We start from the raw sequence: 23,594 nt of genomic DNA, 5'->3' as shown, positions 1-23,594 counted from the left end.
TGCTGGCGCAGGGATATTCACAAGGTGAGGAACCACTGGCAGATGTATCCATCAGAAACTCTGTCCCAAAACAATAGTAGATTGGGATGAACTCTAGTTCTTCAAAACTTAACTAACAAATAAGACAGATTCTTTTCTTGGCATCAAAACCTCTCCAGATCCCAGCTTCTGGTGACCAGCTGAATTGGATGCCCCTTCTCAGCTGACGTCACTGGCTCCATAAGAAGACCTCGTCGGCGTGATGACGTCATTTCCGCCCCTTTTTTCCGTGCCTTCGAGGCACACGGACAGACTGACAGCAATATATACACAGTATACACAGTACACAATATGCAGATCAACACACTTTGAGCCTTATGTAGGTGGCCTGGCATTTACCACTTCATAAATACCGAATCATACCGATTCGGTATTTATGAAGTGGTAAATGCTATGTAGGTATTCCGTCGGTAAAAATTACCGATTCGTAGAAATTCGGTAATTACCGAATCGGTATTTACCGATTCGGTAATGAGGCATACCTTCCCATTGATTGAATCAATGGGAAGGTATGCCTCATTACCGAATCGGTAAATACCGATTCGGTAATGGGGGGAGCACAATCAAGGGTGGCAGGGAGTCACATTGACACCCTGTTGCACCCCTGATTCCTGCATGTGTGCACATGTGGCACACATACATGCCCTAAGGGCATGTATGTCTGCCACATTGTACACTTCTAAGCGCTTGAAAATGCATTTACAGAGCCATTCTTCATTTACCACCAACTATTAGTTGGTGGTAAATACCGACTCCACACGACACCCACACACTCCCCCTACATATCATTACAGGCTCCGGTATTTACCGAATCGGTAAAATTACCGATTCGGTAATTTCGAATCCTGTAATGTGCCCCCTACATTGCAAAAGCCTAAATACCGGTCGGTAACGGTATAATTACCGAAAATCGGCCGTTACCGACCGGTATTGGGCTACCTACATGAGGTTGAAAAACGTGGAACTCCAATTGGATAGTGGAACGTCGCACAGCCGTGTGTGAATGATGTTGCGTTTATTTAGGGTGCCTGGTAAATGCCCTCCTGAGCCAGGAGGTAAAAATGACAAATGTGAATGCGTTATCTCCCGTGGGAGTAACGTCCTTTACTCAGCACTCCGGTATTGTCAAAATTCAAATAAGGTGATCCAAGGGGTGATAGATTATTTCACAATAATTTCTTTAATTCGTAATTTTACTTCCAATTCATACTATTTCTCACATAGTATTGCGTGTTTCTTCTCAACAATTTCAATATTTCAGCCCTATGCATTTCGGGCGAACCCTTCTTCAGGGGACTTACATTCTGAAAACAGAAAACATTTTGTTCGAGTGACAGGATACAACATCCAATATTATACATTGTTCAAAGAATTCTTTGAAGTAAAATTACGAATTAAAGAAATGATTGTGAAATAATCTATCACCCCTTGGATCACCTTATTTGAATTTTGACAATACCGGAGTGCTGAGTAAAGGACGTTACTCCCACGGGAGATAACGCATTCACATTCTACCTACATGAGGTCCATAGTGTGGAGAATAAATAGAAAGGCAAAAGAAAGACACAATGCCTTTGACAGTAACATATACATTTTGAAATACCATCATTAGAATAGTAGATTAAAACATTATTAATAGAACCTTAGGTATAGAAGGATGGACAACGGGGAGGCGGGTGGGTCAGTGAGGAATCCACAGGCAGATACTGTATCCACCAGAAAAAGCGTTACCGAAGGTAAGTAACTTGTTCTTCTGATGGATACATCTGCCAGTGGATTCCTCACCTTGTGAATAGATTCCACAGCAGTCCCCACTCCCGGAGGAGGGTGTCCACCCTTTTATACCAGAAAGTCCTGAAGGACGGAACAAGCAAAGTGTCCGTCCCTCCTCACCTCAGTGTCCAAGCAATGTTTTGCGAAGGTGTGGAGGGAGGCCCAAGTTGCCGCCCTACAAATGTCCTCCACAGGAACACCCCTAGACAAAGCAGAAGTGGAAGACTTTGCTCTAGTGGAATGAGCTCTTAAACCCTCTGGAGGTTCCTTACCAGCCAAAGAGTAGCATATCTTGATGCACAAGACAATCCATCTGGAAAGGGTGCGCTTGTGCACCGCTCGACCTTTCCTGCAGCCAACAAAGCCCACAAAGAGCTGGTCATCAACTCCGATGTCCTTTGTTCTGTCCAGGTAAAAGCTCACCGCCCTCTTAGGGTCCAAGCGGTGAAGTCTCTCCTCCTCCTTGGAAGGGTGAGGGGGAGGATAAAAGGTAGGGAGGGTAATGGATTGCCCCAGATGGAAGGGAGTTACCACCTTAGGCAAAAAATGCAGCCCTGGTCCTGAGTACCATTCTTTCAGCATGAATGGTCAAGAACGGGGGTTTTGAACTCAGAGCTTGAAGCTCACTTACCCTCCTTGCCGAGGTGATTGCAATGAGGAAAACCGTCTTAAAAGACAACAGTCTCAAGGGACACTTATGTAAGGGCTCAAAGGGAGAACCCATAAGATAAGTCAATACAAGGTTTAAGTACCATTGAGGCACAATAAAGGGAGTAGGAGGAAATGTGTTTGTGAGGCCCTTGAGAAACCTAAGCACAATAGGTGATTTAAATAATGATGGCTGATCCGGCTGGCAAAGGAAAGCCAACCAAGCCGATAAATATCCTTTTACTGTAGCCACAGCAAAACCTTGCTGAGCAAGAGAAAGGGCAAACTGCAGAATGTTAGACAGACGAGCCTTCAAATGATCAATTGACCTCTCTCCACACCAGAGTACAAATTTAGACCATCTATAGGAATATATGGATTTGGTCGAGCGACGTCTGGCAGACAGAATGACATCTACCACATCTGGCGGGAGAGAAAAAGAATTCAGGTTGCCCCGTTCAATCTCCAGGCATGAAGGTGTAAGCTCTGGAGGTGGGGGTGTAGAACCTGCCCCTCCGACTGCGAGAGGAGGTCTGCCCTCAGAGGGAGACGGAGCGGAGGGCACGAGGAGAGGTGGAGAAGATCTGTGTACCACACCCTTCTTGGCCAATCCGGGGCGATCAATATAACTTGGGCCCGGTCTTGGCGAATCTTCCTCAGAACCCGAGGAATCAAGGGTATGGGAGGAAAAGCGTAAAGGAGTCGTGAGCCCCAACTCACCCGAAACGCGTCCCCCAACGCTCCCTGCATCGGATACTGGAGACTGCAGAACGACGGGCAGTGAGCATTCTCGTGAGTGGCGAACAGGTCCACCTGAGGAGTCCCCCACATCCGAAAGACGTGACAAACCACCTCCGGATGGAGCCTCCACTCGTGATCGGCGGAGAACTGCCGACTGAGACTGTCTGCACGAACGTTCAGAACCCCGGCCAGATGATTTGCCATCAGACAAATCTGATGGTCCTGAGCCCAGGACCATAGATGCAGGGCCTCTCTGCATAGACAAAGAGACCCTACTCCTCCCTGCTTGTTGACATACCACATCGCGGTCGTGTTGTCCGTCAGGACTTGAACAGACTGACCGCGAAGGGAAGGGAGGAAGGCCTTGAGTGCCAAACGAATCGCCCGTAACTCCAGAAGGTTGATGTGAAGCAACCTTTCCTCTGGAGACCAAAGACCCTTGATCTCCAGATCCCCCAGATGAGCACCCCACCCTAAGGTGGATGCATCCGTTATCACTGTGGCCACCGATGGAGGAAGATGAAAGGGCTTTCCTTGAGACAGATTGCCCTTCACGCTCCACCAAGACAGATCCGCTGCAGCTTCTCTGGAGATCCTCACAGACTCCCTGAGATCTCCCTTGTGCTGATACCACTGCTTGCGGAGGCACCACTGGAGCGCCCTCATGTGCCAGCGTGCATGGTTGACCAACAGAATGCAGGAAGCGAACAGACCGAGCAGGCGAAGGACCTTCAGAACCGGAACGACCGCTCCGTTGTAAAATAAAGGAATCATTTCCTGTATGTCGAGAATCCTTTGTGGAGGAGGGAATGCTCGACACACAGTAGTGTTCAGTACCGCACCTATGAACAGGTTGCGCTGAGAGGGCACCAGCTGAGATTTAGGCACGTTTATCGAAAAGCCCAATTTGTACAACAGCTGAGTTGTATCCTGCAGATGATGTAGCACCTTCTCTGGCGACTCTGCTTTTATCAGCCAGTCGTCCAGATAGGGAAAAACTGATATCCCTGACCTTCTGAGATGGGCTGCCACCACTGCCATCACCTTCGTGAAGACTCGGGGTGCAGAAGTAAGACCAAACGGTAGGACCGCAAACTGATACTGTTGCGACCCTACCGTGAAACGGAGATACTTTCTGTGCGACTTCAGGATTGGGATGTGAAAATACGCATCCTGCAAGTCGATCGACACCATCCAGTCCTCCTGATTCAGCGCTTGAAGAACCTGAGCAAGGGTGAGCATCTTGAACTTTTCTTGTTTTAGAAAAAGATTCAAGATTCTGAGGTCCAACATCGGACGCAATCTGCCATCCTTTTTCGGAATCAGGAAATACCGGGAGTAGCATCCCTCACCCCTCTCCTGCTCTGGAACCACCTCTATCGCACCTTTCTGAAACAACTTCAGGACTTCCTCCTGCAGGAGAAGATGGTGGTCCTCCGAGCAAACCCCTTGACAAGGAGGGTAATTTGGAGGGAATTCCCGAAATGGAAGGGCGCACCCATTTTCTACAAGATCCAGAACCCAGAGATCTGTAGTTACAGATTCCCAATCTTGTAGAAAATGGGTAAGCCGGCCCCCCACAGGACCAGCATGATCCGGAATGGCGAATCTAGGGCTGCTTTGCGGTGGTGGGAGGGGCTGAGGAAGAGGAAGAGGAGGAGGAGAGTTGCCAGCCACGAGTGCGACCCCTGATTCTTCCCCTGAAACCTCTGGACGAGGAACCTTGCTGCTGCTGCTGCTGGGTCTGTCTGTAGGATCGAAAGGATGTCCTTCCAAATCCTCTGTACCTCTTAAAAGACCCCCTCGACTGAGATTGAAGTCCCAGAGATTCAGCAGTCGCCTTGCTCTCTTTGAATCTTTCTAGAGCAGCATCCGCCTTTTTACCAAATAGGCCAGACCCATCAAACGGCAGATCCAATAGAGTCGATTGCACATCCTGTGAGAACTCTGAAGATCTTAACCAAGCACTCCTTCTGGTTGCGACAGAAGACCCCATGATCCTTGCAACAGAATCTGCAGTGTCCAGCCCACTTTGGATCACCTGACGTGCTGCCGCCTGAGCATCAGCCAAGATGTCATTAAACCCAGTCCTATCCTCCTCAGACAGTTTTGGCGCCAGTTTCTTAGCCGAATCCATAAGCGCGTGCACATAGCGTCCCAAAAGACAAGTGGCGTTTGTTGATTTCAAGGCCATGCTGGCTGATGAAAATACTTTCTTTGCTGACTGGCCTAGCCTTTTAGCCTCTCTGTCCCCAGGAACCTGAGGAAAAGCCCCCTTAGACTTTCCCGAACAAGCTGCCTGAATTACCAGGCTCTCAGGTGAAGGATGTGACGTTAAAAATTCAGGGTCCCCTGGGGATGCTCTATATCTCCTAGCAATCGTCTTAGAGACCGCAGGAGCAGAAAGGGGCTTGCGCCACACCTCTAACAAAGGTTCCACAATGGCCTCATTAAAGGGAAGCAAAGGCTCTGAAACCGCCGTGGGAGAATGTAGTACCTCAGTTAAAATGTTCGACTTAAACTCCGTAGTTGGTAACTGGAGATCCAGCAGCTCCGCAGCCTTCCTGATAACCGAATGGTAGGGAGCAACGTCCTTAGAGGGTTCATCTGACAGTGGAGTAATCTCCCACTCAGGAGACAGATCCAATCCACTAGCTTCTTTAAGCTCTTCGAATACCTCATCTGACTCCCCACCAATTCTCCCTCTTCCGCTTCCTCCTGAAGGTACCTCTGCTCTTCAATAATCCTCTGAGTCTCCCTTCTGGAACGAATCCGAATCATCGGCGTTGGCGGCGCCGTATTCGAATCCGATGGCGCCGGTGCCGGTGTCGAGCGTGGATCTGCCGGAGCCATCGGCGTCGAACGAGGTCGAGCCGGAGCCGGCGAGGATGGAAGCGGCGTCGACTTCCTCGGAGCCGGAGGATTCCAAGACGGCGTCGTTGGAAATAACGGTATGAAAGGGGCCTGTCGATATACTTGCGGCACCCCCATGTTAAATGCCATTGGACCTGCAGGTGCACCAGTGGTGTACATGGCTCGAGCGAACACCCCATACATCGCATTTAAGTAATGCGAGGGGTCCTGACCTGGCCCAGGGAAGGCAGGGTACTGGTCAGGCCTCACCGGACTCGGGCCAACCGGCGCCGACGGTGGAATCAGCGGCGTCGCAGGCTCACCCGGGGCTTGAAGATCTTCCGGGGCCGGAGACGGAGCCGGAGACGGAACCGGCGCCGGAGATGGAACCGGCGTCGGAGTTCGAGCTGGAACCGGTGAAGCTGGAGACAAGGAGACCACTGGAGATGAAGGACCAGCAGGCAAATCCGGCACAGGAGAAGGAGAAACAGAGTCCTTCCGATTCCGAGTAGGTGACTTCGGCGCCGAGCTCTTATCCGAATGGTGTCGAGACGAGTGCCTTCTCTTTTTCTTATGTTTCTTGGCTCGAGAAGTATGTCCCGAAGTTGACTTCGACGCCGACTTCGATCGAGACCTCGACCTCGTTCTCGATCTTCTTCTCCCTCTCTTCTCCTTCTTCATTTTTGCAATGAAGAGTTTTGCCTCCCGTTCCTTAAGAGCCTTCATGCTCCTCTTGCGGCAGCTGGTACAGCCATCCACGTCGTGGTCCGACGATAAACACCACACACAGTCCTCATGAGGATCTGTGATGGACATGTGCTTGCCACACTCCCGGCAAGGCTTAAATCCAGACTTTTTTGTTGACATCCTCGAAAGAGAACAGGAACAATAACGAGAATACACAAAGTATCAACGACGCTAACAACAGCGATTCCCGAAATCCGTTGGCTTCGACAGCGCGGAAAAAAGGGAACTGACGTCATCACGCCGACGAGGTCTTCTGATGGAGCCAGTGACGTCAGCGGAGTCGCGAGCGGTGCCGTTCCTCTGTGACGTAGTCTTCGACCTCATCGGCGTGGACTGCTACAAAAGTTTCCGAATGTTGCTGGCGCAGGGATATTCACAAGGTGAGGAATCCACTGGCAGATGTATCCATCAGAAACTCTGTCCCAAAACAATAGTAGATTGGGATGAACTCTAGTTCTTCAAAACTTAACTAACAAATAAGACAGATTCTTTTCTTGGCATCAAAACCTCTCCAGATCCCAGCTTCTGGTGACCAGCTGAATTGGATGCCCCTCCCCAGCTGGCTCCAGTAGTAACGAATCTGGGTGTAAAATTCGACTCTAACCTGACCTTTGAGCCCTAAATCAAGGAACTGTCCTCCACCTGCTTCTTTTCTCTCAGGCCCTTAGGAAGGATGCTGCATATTATCCCCATGGGGTTCCGCAAATGCCATGATCACATATGGTTGGACTATGTTAACAGTGTGTACCTTGGGCTGCTCGCTTTCCTGATCCAGTGTCTTTATACCATTTAGAACCCTGGTGCGTATTTAATTCTCAAAATTCCCCCCAGGGCAGCAGTGTCAGGTCACCTACGACTTCTTCACTGGCTCTGGGTGAAACATAGGTTTCAGTTCAAGGCACTCCTCTTTGCATTCAGGTACTACACCCACAAAGGTCTTCTTTACCTGCGGCCCTATCTCGAGTCCTACGCCCAGGTGAGATCGCTGGGATCCAATAATTTGAAACTTTTCCAACTCTCATATATCCACAAGGCCAGAAGTGGTGGGAGATCATTTGTTTTTCTGGCCTCAAAGCTGTGGATGCTTTCCCTATTGGTCTGAAAAGCAGCCCAATTGAAGGTGCTTTCAGAACAAGCCTTAAAACACTACTCTTTGATTCCTAGTTTGAGGTCATTTAGGGTCACTCTAGTTAGATCTCTTGATGATGTTCTTTCCACTAGCGCCGGGACGCCTCTTCAGAGGTAAGTGTGCGCTCTATGAAAGTATTGTATTGGACTTTGGTAATTTAATTACCACTGGTAAAAAAGTAGTACTATTACTGTGTTTACTGAGCTAGTCTGTATCCAAGGAGATTGTGAGCTAAACAGCAACTCCCTCCCCCCATGCACAGCAATTTCTAGTTAAATGATTGAGCCATAGTCACCTAAGCAGGCATTCCTCCTCCCCTCACATCTTGCCAAGTCCCTTTTCTATTGGGGAAGAAACCACAAGGTAGCCATCTCCCTTATGTACCCCCAGATTCTGTCAGCTGTGAGCAGCCCAGAGATCAAAGCCAAAGAAAATGTGGTAAGAGCAGGCACTTTCGGCTGTGCAATTTCATTCTAAATCTGTTAGTTCTGTTAATGCGTGACTGCTTAAATTTCTTTATTTGTATTCCCTAAACTGCACCAAGGATACTAAAGGCCAAGCTCCCACCCTACCCTCCAAAATATTTAAAAAAAGCAAACCCAAAACCCTTACCTGAGTGTGTAAAGACTGCTTAATCTGTTTCGGTTGTTTAAATTGTGTTTGAGAGTGCAAGAAGCACATATTTTGGGGTGGTTTTAAGTGTAGAAAAAGCATTATTTAGTGGCTTTATGTGGGCCTTACCTGCAGGGAACAACAGGAACTGTCAAGTGAGTATTGCTCCAGTCTCTATCCAAGGAGAATGTGAGCTGAACAGCATCTCCCTCCCCCCTCTACACAACAGCTTCTAGGTAAGTGATTGGGACAGAGTCACCTGAGAAAGCACGACTCCTCACAACGTGCACAGCCCCTTACATTTAAGGTCACACACTCTCAGAATAAGGCATTTATTGGGTGTTGCCCTTGCACCGACTGGCTTCCAGGGCTAGGGTTTCTATTGGACCTAGGGCTTACAGTTTGGGTTCTGACTGATTGATAGGAACAGAGTTCTGATTGGCTCCTAGGGCTTAGGCTTTGGGTTATGATTGGCTAATAGGGTTAATGTGTCTGTTGGACCTAGGGCTTTGGGTTTGGAGTCTGATTGGTGAATAAGGATAGAGCGGTGATTGGTTCCTGGAGCAGGGCTTCCCTTGGCTATAGAGTCTAGGGCTAGGGTTCGGATTAGTTACAGTTAGGGCTAGGGTTGTCATTGGCCCAAGGTGATCCGATTACTATGGCTCTTTAACCCTTGGGCTCAGGGAACCCAGGTATTGGGCAACAGATGAAGGGTGTTGCATGTTAGGGCCTGAAAAGGGCCTAGGGACAGACATCCTGCATATCTACCATAAGAATTTCAGGTAAGCAACCTCTAGTTACAAAATCTTTATCAACTAATACTCCCTAAATTTTCCCCTATACTACAATACATCCCTCATATACAAACGCTAAGTAACTTTAAGTACTGAAAAATCTCCCCATCAACCATCTAACGTTTACAAAAAAAACTAAATAAAAACAACCGCAAACCAATACCACACAACCTATCACAAACAATACAACAATTCAACACCCAAAACAAAAATACCCTACAAACACAATGTCACTTGCCATAAGGAACCTAAAAATAAATGGAAGGTACAAACGTAGGATCACAAGGTTCCCTGATCGTACCTTCTGACCACAACCCAAAACACTCTACACAAATTACCAGACAACACAGCAGTTACAACACCATGACCCACCACAAAAAGCCCCTCCCACACACACACATATGTAAAGTTGAACCACAAAATGTCACTAAAGTAACTTATATTCAACACTCTGGTAGCTTCGCACAAAAGCATTCAAACTTAACTTAAGAGGAAAAGTGTACAATATTTTATCGAGCACACAAAGAGTAATAAAGTGAAAACACTACAGAAAATAAACCCCAAACCAATGTAGAAAAATTTACTACATTTTAATGAATAAACTGACAACAAAATGAATTAAATCCAATCATTATGAGTTTAGTTTTTAGAGTAAATTAGTGTCTTAAAGATCAACTGCTGGTATGTAGGTGCATGAGAGAGGTGCAAGTCAAAAGTTAAGGCCAACCACAAAAGAGTGAGGATCAGAACAAGAGGTAGATTGGCCTTGTGAGAAGTTGGCCTGGTATATGATGTTCACTAATTAAAGTGACCACCCTGTACCATGCCAAGCAACCCTTATGGTGTGGTTGTAAGTCAACCTTTTCGGACCAGCTGCCCTAGTGGTAGTGTAGGCTAAGCAGTCTTTCAGGCTAAACTCGTTTTGGCATGTAAAGCAAGCTGTTTTACCATATGTAACCCCCCTTTATACCAATGAAAGGACACCACACAGATATATATTCAAAATATATATGTATTTATTACTCAAAGTATCCCCTAGACTCTTTATGAGCACAGGAGCACAAATCGTTAAACAAGAAAGTAATACAATATACAGAAGTTGCACTTTATATGGATAGGCCCTGGTGGCTGATCAAACCATATACTAAAATAGTGGTATAAGTACCACGAACAGGAAAGGAAAAAGGCCTAGGGCCTCTAGAATCGCTGGGCCAACAAGGAGCTAACTTCAGTTAGTGACCAGGAGGTCCACGGGTCGCGTGTGCAGTGAGGAAAGTTACACGCGGGCTCCCATAGGTTTTCAATGGGTGCGTAAAAGTTCAAAAGTTACTGCTAGAAGGGTCTTCTGGATGGACTACGAACTTAAGACTTAAAACACAGACACTAGAGATGTTTCTCTACACTTGGGCACCGGAGTGCCAGCTTTACCTCACCCACAGGAAGCGGGTGCATAGGTCTCGAAGTGCGTCGGGTTTCGTCTATCTGTTCAATGGAGCCTGATGACAAAGATGCTGCAGGCGGTCGGTCCAGAAGAGATGCGGTGGACCCAAGGGTGGATCGGAGTTGTAGAAGACCTGAAAGCAGAGGGGACAGTGTTCACAGTCACTAGCCAGTGACCAGTGTGGCACCAGGTAGGTACCAGGCGATGTTGGGTGCAAACAGGTGAAGAGGTGTAGCTTGTCTCTGCAGCCACGTGGTCCCTGAAGGTCGACGACGTCCAGGAGTCGGTTCACGAGCTGTCCCACGCAGGCTCTCGCTGTCGGCGGTGTCGGCGACTCGAAGGAAGCAAACAAGCCTTGGCAAAAGCAGGAGTCGCAGGAATTGAAGAAAGCTGATTACTCTGACCAGCAAGGTCAGAGGGGCTGCTCCTTTGGAGGGAAGCAGGGGCCAGTCTGGAGCAACCAGACCAGCATCGTAGTTTTCAAAGTTAGTCGCCAAGATGGCCACTAGCCAACGGGCCAGGGACCGGGCAGGCGCGTCGAGTCGCAAAGTGCTGAGGGGCCCCACGCAGATTGTGGAGATGCTGGAGGGCTCACCTTTGGTGCAGATGCTGCTCGGATGTTGGGCTTCTCAGGACCCAAAGCACAACTCGGAGGGAGCCTCTGTTGTCGCGCTTGCAGCTTGTCGAGTGTCTTTTCAAGATGGCTGGCTCCACGTGTCTCGGTGCCTCCACGGGTTCCTTCTTTGCAGGGACTGTGGATCGGGCTGTGAGAGGTCTGGAGGTCCAGGTCTTGTCGGTCTCTGGGCTCGGGCTCCGGCGGGAGGCGGCGGCAAAGCAGACGTCGAGTTGCTGGATGGTGCTTGCGTTTAGCAAGATGGTCACTCCCTGAACATAGGGGAGATTTCCTTCAGTCCTCTGTGCAGCAGAGCGTCGAAGTTCCCGTCTTCTTCTTTGTGTTAAGTTGATTCCAGGATGTCTGAAGTCTTAGGACACAGCTCCTACCTTTAAGCGGATTCTAGGGGCCGGACTACCTGCTAGGTCCCCCCCTAAGGGTGGGACCAGGAAGGGGGGTGGTTACACCCCCAATCCTTTGTCCAGCTCGCCCCAGGTCTGGGGCTGGTGTGCCCCAGGACCGGTTTGAACTGGCATATGCACCGAGGCTCCTTGTGAGCCTCAGGCATGTCTGATTCTATTCAAGCCCTACCTGACCAATACACAAAATCCTGTCTGGGGTGGTGCTCGCACCTCCCCTGGCAGGAAACCCTTTGTCCACGTCTCCCAAGCTGGAAGGACTCCCAGCAGCAGGAGGGCAGACTTGTGTCTGTGGTGGCAGCATCCATTTTGTGGAACTGAGGCTATGTCTGATTGTACCCGGGTTTCAGGATCTGTACATGTCGTGTCCCTCTAGAAGGGTGGAATGCTAACCCCGTCGCCAGAACTGGCGAGGGGTTAGTATTCCAATTCGTATGAAACCTTACTCGACATGTTTTGATAAAGCCAAACCAAAGATAGCATTTAACCGAGAGGTTCATAATGCAATGGTATGGCGATATCTGGAAACGGTAGAAGGAAGTTGTTCCGACCACTGCAGACAGGCTCAGCTCATGCCAGAGAACCATCTCATATGGAACCTGCGCGCCATGAGAGGTATTTGACCTGTTTTAATTACATTTTGGCAGTCCACTCGGCACCCCTTTACATTGTCCTGCTCCCTGCTGACGAGAGGCAACTACCTCGAAACACGTGTCCAGGGATGGGTAAATGCAACACATACTTTTTTCTTTTTACACATCGTGGCATAGGCGTACCCGCCGTCGCCACTACATTCACCACAGTCCTTTGGGGCAACTTGCTGGTGTGACGAGCAGTGTGCGACCAACTTGTGTTCAAATTATTACGGCTCCCGTGAGCTATCGGGCTGACGAGCCCTGGTTCTGCACCTGCGCGCCATGAGAGGTATTTGACCTGTTTTAATTACATTTTGGCAGTCCACTCGGCACCCCTATACATTGTCCTGCTCCCTGCTGACGAGAGGTAACTACCTCGAAACACGTGTCCAGGGATGGCTAAATGCAACACATACTTTTTTCTTTTTACACATCGTGGCATAGGCGTACCCGCCGTCGCCACTACATTCACCACAGTCCTTTGGGGCAACTTGCTGGTGTGACGAGCAGTGTGCGACCAACTTGTGTTCAAATTATTACGGCTCCCGTGAGCTATCGGGCTGACGAGCCCTGGTTCTGCACCTGCGCGCCATGAGAGGTATTTGACCTGTTTTAATTACATTTTGGCAGTCCACTCTGCACCCCTTTACATTGTCCTGCTCCCTGCTGACGAGAGGCAACTACCTCGAAACACGTGTCCAGGGATGGCTAAATGCAACACATACTTTTTTCTTTTTACACATCGTGGCATAGGCGTACCCACCGTCGCCACTACATTCACCACAGTCCTTTGGGGCAACTTGCTGGTGTGACGAGCAGTGTGCGACCAACTTGTGTTCAAATTATTACGGCTCCCGTGAGCTATCGGGCTGACGAGCCCTGGTTCTGCACCTGCGCGCCATGAGAGGTATTTGACCTGTTTTAATTACATTTTGGCAGTCCACTCGGCACCCCTTTACATTGTCCTGCTCCCTGCTGACGAGAGGCAACTACCTCGAAACACGTGTCCAGGGATGGCTAAATGCAACACATACTTTTTTCTTTTTACACATCGTGGCATAGGCGTACCCGCCGTCGCCACTACATTCACCACAGTCCTTTGGGGCAACTTGCTGGTGTGACGAGCAGTGTGCGACCAACTTGTGTTCAAATTATTACGGCTCCCGTGAGCTATCGGGCTGACGAGCCCTGGTTCTGCACCTGCGCGCCATGAGAGGTATTTGACCTGTTTTAATTACATTTTGGCAGTCCACTCGGCACCCCTTTACATTGTCCTGCTCCCTGCTGACGAGAGGCAACTACCTCGAAACACGTGTCCAGGGATGGCTAAATGCAACACATACTTTTTTCTTTTTACACATCGTGGCATAGGCGTACCCGCCGTCGCCACTACATTCACCACAGTCCTTTGGGGCAACTTGCTGGTGTGACGAGCAGTGTGCGACCAACTTGTGTTCAAATTATTACGGCTCCCGTGAGCTATCGGGCTGACGAGCCCTGGTTCTGCACCTGCGCGCCATGAGAGGTATTTGACCTGTTTTAATTACATTTTGGCAGTCCACTCGGCACCCCTTTACATTGTCCTGCTCCCTGCTGACGAGAGGCAACTACCTCGAAACACGTGTCCAGGGATGGCTAAATGCAACACATACTTTTTTCTTTTTACACATCGTGGCATAGGCGTACCCGCCGTCGCCACTACATTCACCACAGTCCTTTGGGGCAACTTGCTGGTGTGACGAGCAGTGTGCGACCAACTTGTGTTCATATGGAACCAAGCACTCTGCCTTCAGGATTGTTAAGGCCTGCCATAGGAGTGACTTATAGGTTAACATGTGTCCCATTTAAGGTTAGGTATAGGTACACTACACCTAAGTAAGAGGTGGTTACAGCAACTTACCCCAGCTGAGTGATCAGCCAGTTGTGTCAAATTTGTTAGGCCAGGCCAGGGGTGGCACAATACATGCTTCAGCCCCTGGTAGGCCTTAGATACACCAATGCCCTGGGTACCTAGTGTACACTGGTACAGGGGCTCACAGGGTGAGCCAATTCCAATGGGTTATGCACCTAGAGTGCATAGTGTCAATTTAGTAGAGAGAACAGCAGGCTGGGGGTCTGATTAGCAGGACCACAGCCTCAATATGTCAAAAACCAGTGAAGAAAAAAGCAAAAATTTGGGGTGACCATAGGATAGCAGACCCTACTCTCCTACAGGCCTGGTCTTGCCTTTCCTTCGGAAAAGATCCCTGAAGAAGAGTTCCTGAAAAGGCAGAGTTCAGCAGGGATAAGTCAAGAGGCGGTATCTGAGGAGGCGGTGTTGTCGTCGGGAAACTGCTGGATGAAGATCTGGCCAATATTTTTTACTTTGGACTTAGACCTTTTTTTGGAAGTCGAAAATCTCTAGCGGGACAAAGCTGCAGGCTGTAGCCGACAAGCGGTCCACATGGCCGAATACCTTTGCCAAGAGATCCCACCAAACAGGATTTACAGCTGCTGAGAAGAACATAGAGGGAGCTACCACGAAGTCAGGTAGCCCGGCAATGCACCTTGGGCGGAACAGCTGGCAGAGATCCTAGTCTTCTGTCGGTTCTCAAGGCACTTTTAGAAGAAGAAATGTGCAAGTCTCTGCTTTTGGGAGAAGTGCCATCAACACAATTCTCATGGGTCCATAATCTGGGGGCGCACAACTCAGGAAATTTGGACTTACTGTGATAGAGCCCAGCAGGATTCAAAGCCTCAAGAGCTTGTTATGTCCCTGTAGCTCACACAGGAGGCCAGCCAACTAGCCCTTTAAATCACTCGCTCCCCACGTTATCTGTTTTGCCCCACCCCTCCAACATAAGAAAAAAAGTGCTATTTTAGGAGTGTCCCGGCCTCCTCACAGCACTTTTTTTTAGTCCCGTTGCCTGTTTGCTCCCACCTTCCCTGCTATTATTTGTTGTCCATTGCCTACCACCCTCCCTCCCGGTGCTTATGTTGCCCACCCTAACCCTCACCCGTAATAAGAAAACAATATCGCTATGACATGGCCAGGGCTGCCACGTCATAGTGCATTTATAACATTTAGCAAGGTTGCACAGCATCCATACTGCTCTACAACATGGCTAAAAGAGACTAGCAAAGCTTAAAGCTCTAGAACAGACCAGACCTACTGGCTTTGCTAATGCTTGTTTTGATTGTTTACGTAATGACTGACAACAACGGTGTTCTCAAGCCAGAGCTAAAAATGGCAAACCAACAAAACAGCATGGGCAAAGCAAAGCAAATGTAAAAAAAAAAAAAAAGCAAATTAGGAAATTTGAGCAATTAAGTGACCTATTTTTAAGAGGTTGTCTACAGGCAAAATGTCTGCTCACACTGAGGGGAGCCAATGACTGAAGTGGTCTGCCATGCTATCCCATGCTGTATTCTTTGGTGGTAAAAGCACACTGTGAATGACAACTTATAAACGAAGTCTGCCAGACAAAAGCGTGTGTGTGGGTCCACGTATGTGTGTGTTTGGAAAAACATCTGACAAAATAATAAAGGCATCTTGAGGCCAGACCTGAAAACAAAAGGTGTTTTGTATATTTATGTGATTATGGGTAGAAAATCTTTTAGAACTAGACCAGTTCCCTTGGGAAAAAAGTTCACTATTACTAAAAATTACAGTAATAAAATTCACATACCAGAGGACCAGTAGGTCCCATTAGGTTTAGTAGTAGAATTCAATAGTTATCCTTTTTTTAGTAATCTTAACAATATTAATGTTAGCATTTCCTAAAACATACTGATCATCCACAACAATCTGAAACATTTTTCATAGCACTCTGATGATTCATAAGTCACTCTGCTGTTCACTAGCTAACTTACCATCTCCAATTTTGATGTTTATAAATGGAAGCAAAGCATCATTAGCATCCCGGACACCTTCTGTGGGCAGAAACACATTGTAAAGAATTTTGGATTAACGGGGATTCTAGAAGCAATCTCACTCCGATGAGAGCATGATTATAATGTTTTTAAACATTGTATGTACTTTAACACCTCAGATCACATTGCTGCTTCTAAAAACTATATGGACACATAGTTGGGTATTCAAGTATGGTCAAACACTTTTTAGATTCAACAACATATCATTAAATAATGCAAAATAGTGAGCGTGTATCACCCTATGTGTGTGCTTTTTTTTTTACAACTGTTGTCATTTTGGAAAGTGCACACAGAGAAACAGTCAGAACGAAATTCAACGTATTGACACCTCAAGAAGCTGCCCATGGTGAGCTAAAGCAGAAGGGTTTATAGTCCGGCAAGTGAAATTTATGAATATGAATCCAGCCATGGACTGGAGAAGGAACTATTGCGAGTTCATGGATTCTGGAAGATAAGACTGATTCACTTTGCAACCTCCACTGAACTGATAAACAAGTAACTTACCTCCAGTAGTGCTCTTACTGGTAGAGACTATCTAGCCGCAGATTCCTCACCTTTTAAATATTCCCCAGGCATCAGACTGGATCCAGAAGATTTTCCAGCTGTACCTCAGCACGCATGTAGGTGGCGCTATGCGGTTTTGCACCGATGCAGGTCCCCACTGTAAACGATGTACAGAGCATATATGGGCACCACCTCTGAACACTGACGCCAGTTGTTTTCGAGACTGTCCACATCCTCCGGGGCTAAGCCCCATGAGTGATACGGATGGAAAGCAGTTTGCAGATTCCTAAACTTGGGATCTTATTAAAGGATAGTGTCCAATCACAGAACATAGAGGACAGGAAGGTCGGTGAGGAACTTGCGGCTTGATATATTCTCTACTAGAAACAGCGTTACAGAAGGTAAGTAACTTGTTCTTCTAATAGAGACTTCTAGCCACAAATTTCTCACCTATTGACAATTTTGAATAGCTACCAAAGCAGAACCTAATAGGAGGTGGGTCTGTGAGTGGACTCAAACCAGAAAGTCCTGTAGGACCGAGTAGGTAAATTGCCTCTCCCAGCCTGCCTCTCCCAGCAAACCTGACTGTCCAGTAAATAATGCTTTGCGAACATATGGCGGGACGCCCACGCAGCTTCCTGGCCGATATCTAGGACTGGGACTCTGAGTGTTAAACACCTTTGGCCATTTTGGAATGAGCACACAGCTGTTCTGGGGGACTGTAGGAGGGGGTGTGGGCAGGTTGCCACCCTCATGCACATCATTTGGGAGTGTAAACAAATTCAGACATACTGGAGGGGGATACATACGGTTATGAGTGAGGTTCTACATAAATCTGTTCACCCTGAGGCTAAGAGATGCCTCCTTAATGTATGGGAGCCCACGGACTTGACAGGGGCGGAGAGGCTGTGGGTCACCCAGGGTGCAGCTGTGGCCAAGAGGGACATTGCTCAATTTTGGGGTGGGCTGTCACCCCCTACTGTAGCAGCGTGGAAGCACAATCTTGATTGGTGCATGTTTCGGGAGAAAACCGTTTATGTGGCAAGAGGGTGTCCCCAAAAGTGGTCCCGAGTTTGGGCTAAGTGGAACACATATAGAGGGGATATCTGTGTTGCTCCCATGCTACCTCATGACGACGAAGCTTTGTCTCCCTAATTTTTCTATCCTGTCCACAGGTTGTTTTCTGCAATTGTACTGTATCTCAAATTAATTGCCATATACGAATGTCATTATTCTCGGTCATATGTGAGTTGCCGAGAGTTGATTTTTTTTTGTTAATAAACTTAATAAAAAGATATTTTAAAAAAAAGAATTTCATATCAACACATAAACCCATATTACAATTAAATACAAAAAACCTCCGAATGCACCCCAACAAGACTCCCTACCTATATACAATCTAATACAATCATTTCACTGTGTAATCTTGGATTACACAATTATTGTTACCCTCCCACCTATCAATCCAATGGCAAAGTGAAGAACAAAAATATCAACGACATTTATTGATTGAATTTGAACACTCCTTTTCCTCTATAGTTTTGACCATGGAAAATTACAGTTTGGCAAGGGCCAGACGAGGTAGATACATTTGTGCATATTTCGGTTATGTTTTGAGCGCCTGGTTAGTCCCAACATGCAACGAGGAACTGCCTCCCCCCTTTATTCAATTCATGAGCCATGGCCACTCCCCAGTAGCTGGTATTTAGTGGGCAGCACCACACCAAATCAATGAAAACTGCATTGACCTTGGGACACAAAGGGCAATAGCGTATGGACCCTGGAAAAATGCGGTCTATCCGTTGGGGTGTCAGGTAAGTTTGTTGTACATAACTAAATTGTAAACATTTGAGGCAGGCATTGCAAGAAATGTTCTTACCTTTCTGTTGGCATCTTGCCCTATGAGTGTCAGTAAGTTCCTGGCCAATATCCAACGCCGAATGTGCCCGCAGGGCTGAGAGCAGCTGATCTGTCTTGTGCTGTAGTGCTGTGTTGAGGCAGGTAACTGCATGTCTTGAATGACCGCAAATCCATAAGAGGATTGCTGGACTGAGCCCTAATTTGCAGAGCACTTTCCACAGGCAGGGCCATTCCAAGGTGTCGAGGGCTTTTTCAATATCCAGGGAGCCGGCCCATGGGCATAGGGCCCTGCAACGCACCTAGTTTATTATCAGAAACAATCTGTGTCAATTTAGCAAAGCATTCAGCTTTGGGATAAAGCATTTTGATCCATGTAAACTATTGATTTCGCTAACGCCAGTAATCTATTTGTTAATATGATCCCAGGATTTTATAGTCCATATTCAACAGGGACAAGGCCTAAATGAGCCCACTCGCAATTGGCCCCTTTCTGGTTTAAAGAGAACTGTGAGAACAGCTGCTCTCTTTATCCCCCTTCCCATTTTGTGGAGCTATACATTCCCTGTAATCTAAGGTGGAGAGTCGCGTTAGAGTATTTATATGAACTATTTTTGTTTGGGCTAGCTGGGTAATAGAAGAAGGTGCGGAGACAGAGAACTTTTGCAGTACTTCAGTCTTGGCCTTTAAAGACGTCAATTCTTATTCTCGCCAGAACAGCCCCCCCCAGTCTAGTGTGAAGAGTAAGGGGTTGTGGTTCAACAAGATGCAGCTCAGGTATTCGGTCGGTTTTGGCTTAGGGGACCGGTCTGCACAGCAGAATATGACGTCTATCCTAGTGTGAATTCAATGAAGCCCGGACTAATAAGAATATTAGCTGCCCTGTCAGTCGGGAGGGCGAGGCACAATATGCCTAAGAGTTGCATGTGGAAGGCCCACGGTTGGAGCTGCCTCTTAGTCATAAAGGATTTAGCCCCTGGGACACTATTGACATCTCTGCACCAGGAGCATGGGGTGATTGTGTTGATCAGTAGTGAAGGTGTCAATTTATCAAAGAATGCCGTCTGATTCGTGTTGGGGGTGTGAATGGAACCCTTGTCTACGGACCGCCCAACCTCATTACGAACTTTGCCACTCAGCTCACCATCGACCACATTCTCTGCAGTGACCTCAACTTTCACCTGGAAGACAAAAACGACTTCTGCTCCACAGCACTCGTTGAAAGCTTGACCAACATCAGACTCATCCAGCTCCTCCCAGAACAAACACACACCACAGAACACACACACTGGTACCCATCTTCACCACAAGTGACAGCATCTAATACAACTCCACCACACCAGTGACCGACCACTCCATCATCCATTTCCAAATCAACACACCTCAAGTCAACAACCCTACCAGATTCAGCATTTCTAGCTGCAGCTAGGGCAAAATAACAGAAGCAGACTGGCTTGGCACCCACAGCATAAATCAACCTAGGCACACTGACAACCTAGACAAGGTTATCAACAATGTCAACAACTGGCTAAAGAACTGCACGAACATTATTCAAGCAAGCCAGCTGATACGCAGAAGACCTCTGAGACACCAAACAACACAGTAAACATCAGAAAGGAAATGGAGAGCCAGTCATGACACCACCGACAGAAATACCTACAAGGCTGCACTCAGACGGTATCACCAGCAAATAAGAGAAACCAAGAAAAAAGGACTAGTGCACTGCATTGAAGGACATTTCAATAGCTGCAAGGAGATCTTACTGTTAGGAATTTCACCTCGCCCTTAGCAGCTGCCACCAACATCGCTGCCTCCAAACAACTACGCGACGAACTATGCAACATTTTCCTTGGTTGTAAAATCTAATAAACAAAGTTTAAAAAAATAAATAAATAAATAAACTTCTTCCGCAACAAAATTGCAAACATCTACAGCATGGGTACTCACAAACATTTGGTCTTTGGTGTGACCAAGGCTGCACTGATGCCAGTGGGGGGTGTAAAGTCGTTGTAGAGAAAACAAAGTATGTATATTTAGTGGCTGAACTCAATTGAACAATGTGAAACTAGAAAACCTGGGATGAATCCTGGCTTCTCCACTTGACCAAATTGTGTGACCCTGGGCAATTGTTTTATTTCAATTTCCCTACTTTTGGATCATTATCACATATAAGAGAAACTAGAAATACATGACTTTCAGGATGCGTGCTGTTCAAAACTATCTCCTGTGCTTGGATGTAATCAGTAACAGCATTGTTGTCAGGGTGGGGGTAGGAGAGCATGAATGTTTCTAAATTCATGTTTGAAAAACATCACTTTAAGAAAAAATACTTCTGGATGCACTGCTATAATTTTAATTTACTAAGGTGAAATAGTTCTACAGGTCAATGAAATACACTTTTTGAATTTTGAAAAGACTATCATATTTATACACATTTGCGGTCTTTAAAAATGAAGGTAGTCATAAAGTTAAGGGCCTAGTTACTTCCTTCCACTAACTGCTATTAACCTTTAAACAAGTGCTTGAAGTATATTTAAAAAAAAAAAATCATGTTAGTGCTGAGTTGAATAAACAACAGCCTAGTTCTGCTACTGTCCAGGGGGCCACATGTAAAGGTCGGGAGGGCTGCATGCGGCCACCGGGCCGTACTTTGAGTATCACTGATCTACAACAACTTTGCACACCAACCCAACTCCATAGAACTCGTTGCTTACCTACCCACCACCAACCAAGATGGCCACCTAACAGAATAGACAACCCTCACCAGAAACTACAGAACACCAATCATGCAGACCATCCACTCAGGGGCCCCAACGGACCCAGGCCCCCACCACACCTACAACCTGGAAACATCATCAATCAGCAGCAACCTGAACCACTACATCAACACCTCCATCAAGTGTGCCACGTTCCCGGATGAATGGAATTTTTTTTAAATCAATGCACTTCTCAAGAATCCCACAGCCGACTCAAATCAACTGAGAAACTTACAACTCATCTCCCTGCTTCCTTATCCAGACAAAGTGATTGAGAAGGCCTTCAACAAGCAACTCACAACCAACCTAGAAAATCACCATCTTCTACACAACATTCAATCTATATTCAGAAAGAACCACAGCACCGAAACAGCACTCATCACGGCCACCAATGACACTCGAATCATCCTGGACTCAGGAAAAACAGTGGCCCTCATCCTCCTGCTCAACCTCTCTGCAGCATAGAACACCGTCTCCCATAACACCCTCATCAGAAGACTCCACAAGTCTGTCATCTGTAAAAGCAAAACTGGAGGTCGCTCGTTCTCCTAAACTGCACCTAAGACATGAAATGACCTCCCTCAACACTTCAGAGCAGCCTCCTCACTTCTTGAGTTCCACAAGAAGCTGAAGACTTGGCTCTTCATATAAGCACCTTAGAGACCACAAACCTACACGCCTGCCCATGCATCTGGATACCTTTCCGGGTGATTAGTGTGTTATACAAATCAATATAACAGAACAGAACACAACATAGTTAAAACTTAAAAAGAGTCTGTTTACCAACTGGTAACCAATGGAGCCCCCACAAACCCTCTGATGGAGCTTTGACGAGGGAGTTGAAGTACCAGTCTTGCTGCAGCATTTTGTACCTCCTGCAGCTTCTGGATCAGCTAAATAGTCAGACCCAAGGAGAGAATATTGTAATAGTCAAGCCGTGAGGTGATCAGGGTATGAACAACCAATTCATGAGGCCTTCATAGTCACCACTCTATCTGGCACATGCATCAACATAGCTTTTGCGATTCCTTAATTGCGATTATTAAGGAATCGCAATTAAGGAATTGCAAAAGCCTATGCATGTAGGAATCGCTATAAAAATAGCGATTCCTACACATTCCTTGATTGCGACTTGCAAATTGCGAGTCGCAAGTAAGGACTGCCGTCCCATTCATTCCTATGGGCCTCCAGGCCCATAGGAATGAATTGGAGAGTGCAAGAGCAATTTGCGAGTACCAGAACGTACTCGCAAATTGCTCCTGCAATTTCAAGGGTGCAAGGGTGTCAAAATGACACCCTATAGCACCCCTGAAATTGATCTGTGCACATATGTTGCACAGACACATGCCCTAAGGGCATGTGTGTGTGCAACATGAAACTTTGTAAAATGCACAAAAGTGCTTTTTTCAAAGTTTTTGCAAATTACCATGAAGTTCAACTTCAGAGTAATTTGCTACCCCTATTAACGAAATCGCAATTTTTTTTTACTTTAATGCATTGCATTTAAGGAATCTCAATTTGGGATTCCTTAAATGCAATCGCAATTTAAGTAATCGCAATTTAGAGGTTCCTTAAATTGCGATTTTTGCATTTGGGATGATGCATCCCAAATGCAAAAATACCGGTCGCAAAGGGGCAGATTCTGAGAATCTGCCCGCTTGTGACCGGTTTTTCCTTTGATGCATGTGCCTGTAAAACCTTTTAGGAAATGGCCTAATCTCTGCAACTCTTATAGGCCCCTTTCCATGATCAATGTAAACAATAAAATACTGGCACACATACTGGCGACTAGGATACTCCCTCTCTTCCCCCATATTGTTAGATCAAACCAATCAGGCTTTGTCCGGGGGCGTGGCCGAGCCGAGCCGCAAGATGGCCGCCGTGTAACGGGGCTCTGCCGGCCGAACACAATATCCGCATGCCCATCCGTAATATGCCTCCTTTTCTGAGCAGCAAAGATGAGGCGGGAGGTGCCTGAGCGCTGGGGACCCGGCGACAGCTTTCGCGGCCGCGATCGGCGGCGGCGTTCGGGCGCGGTGGCCCTTCGCTACACCAGCGGCCTGCTCACGTCGCGCTAGACGGCCTCGTCCGCTACGCGAGTCCCTGGTCGCGGGCCCGACG

General features: G+C 47.3%; 1 protein-coding gene across 2 annotated transcripts in view; it reads right to left on the bottom strand.

Moving 5' to 3' along the window:
- Window positions 1-23,594, bottom strand: part of LOC146813077 (uncharacterized) — a 509,801-nt gene that overhangs the window by 182,742 nt on the left and 303,465 nt on the right. For both annotated transcript variants that reach the window (XM_085620067.1, XM_085620068.1), the window contains one exon: window positions 16,297-16,356. In XM_085620067.1, coding sequence (XP_085476193.1) covers window positions 16,297-16,356 — 60 coding nt within the window. The remainder of the gene's footprint in view (window positions 1-16,296; window positions 16,357-23,594) is intronic.

The sequence above is a fragment of the Triturus cristatus genome, chromosome 7, assembly GCF_964204655.1.
Source record: "Triturus cristatus chromosome 7, aTriCri1.1, whole genome shotgun sequence".
In the NCBI taxonomy this organism is placed as follows: Eukaryota; Metazoa; Chordata; class Amphibia; order Caudata; family Salamandridae; genus Triturus; species Triturus cristatus.
The sequence above is the reverse complement of the archived record's forward strand: the minus strand, read 5'-3'. Positions and strand labels throughout refer to the sequence as shown.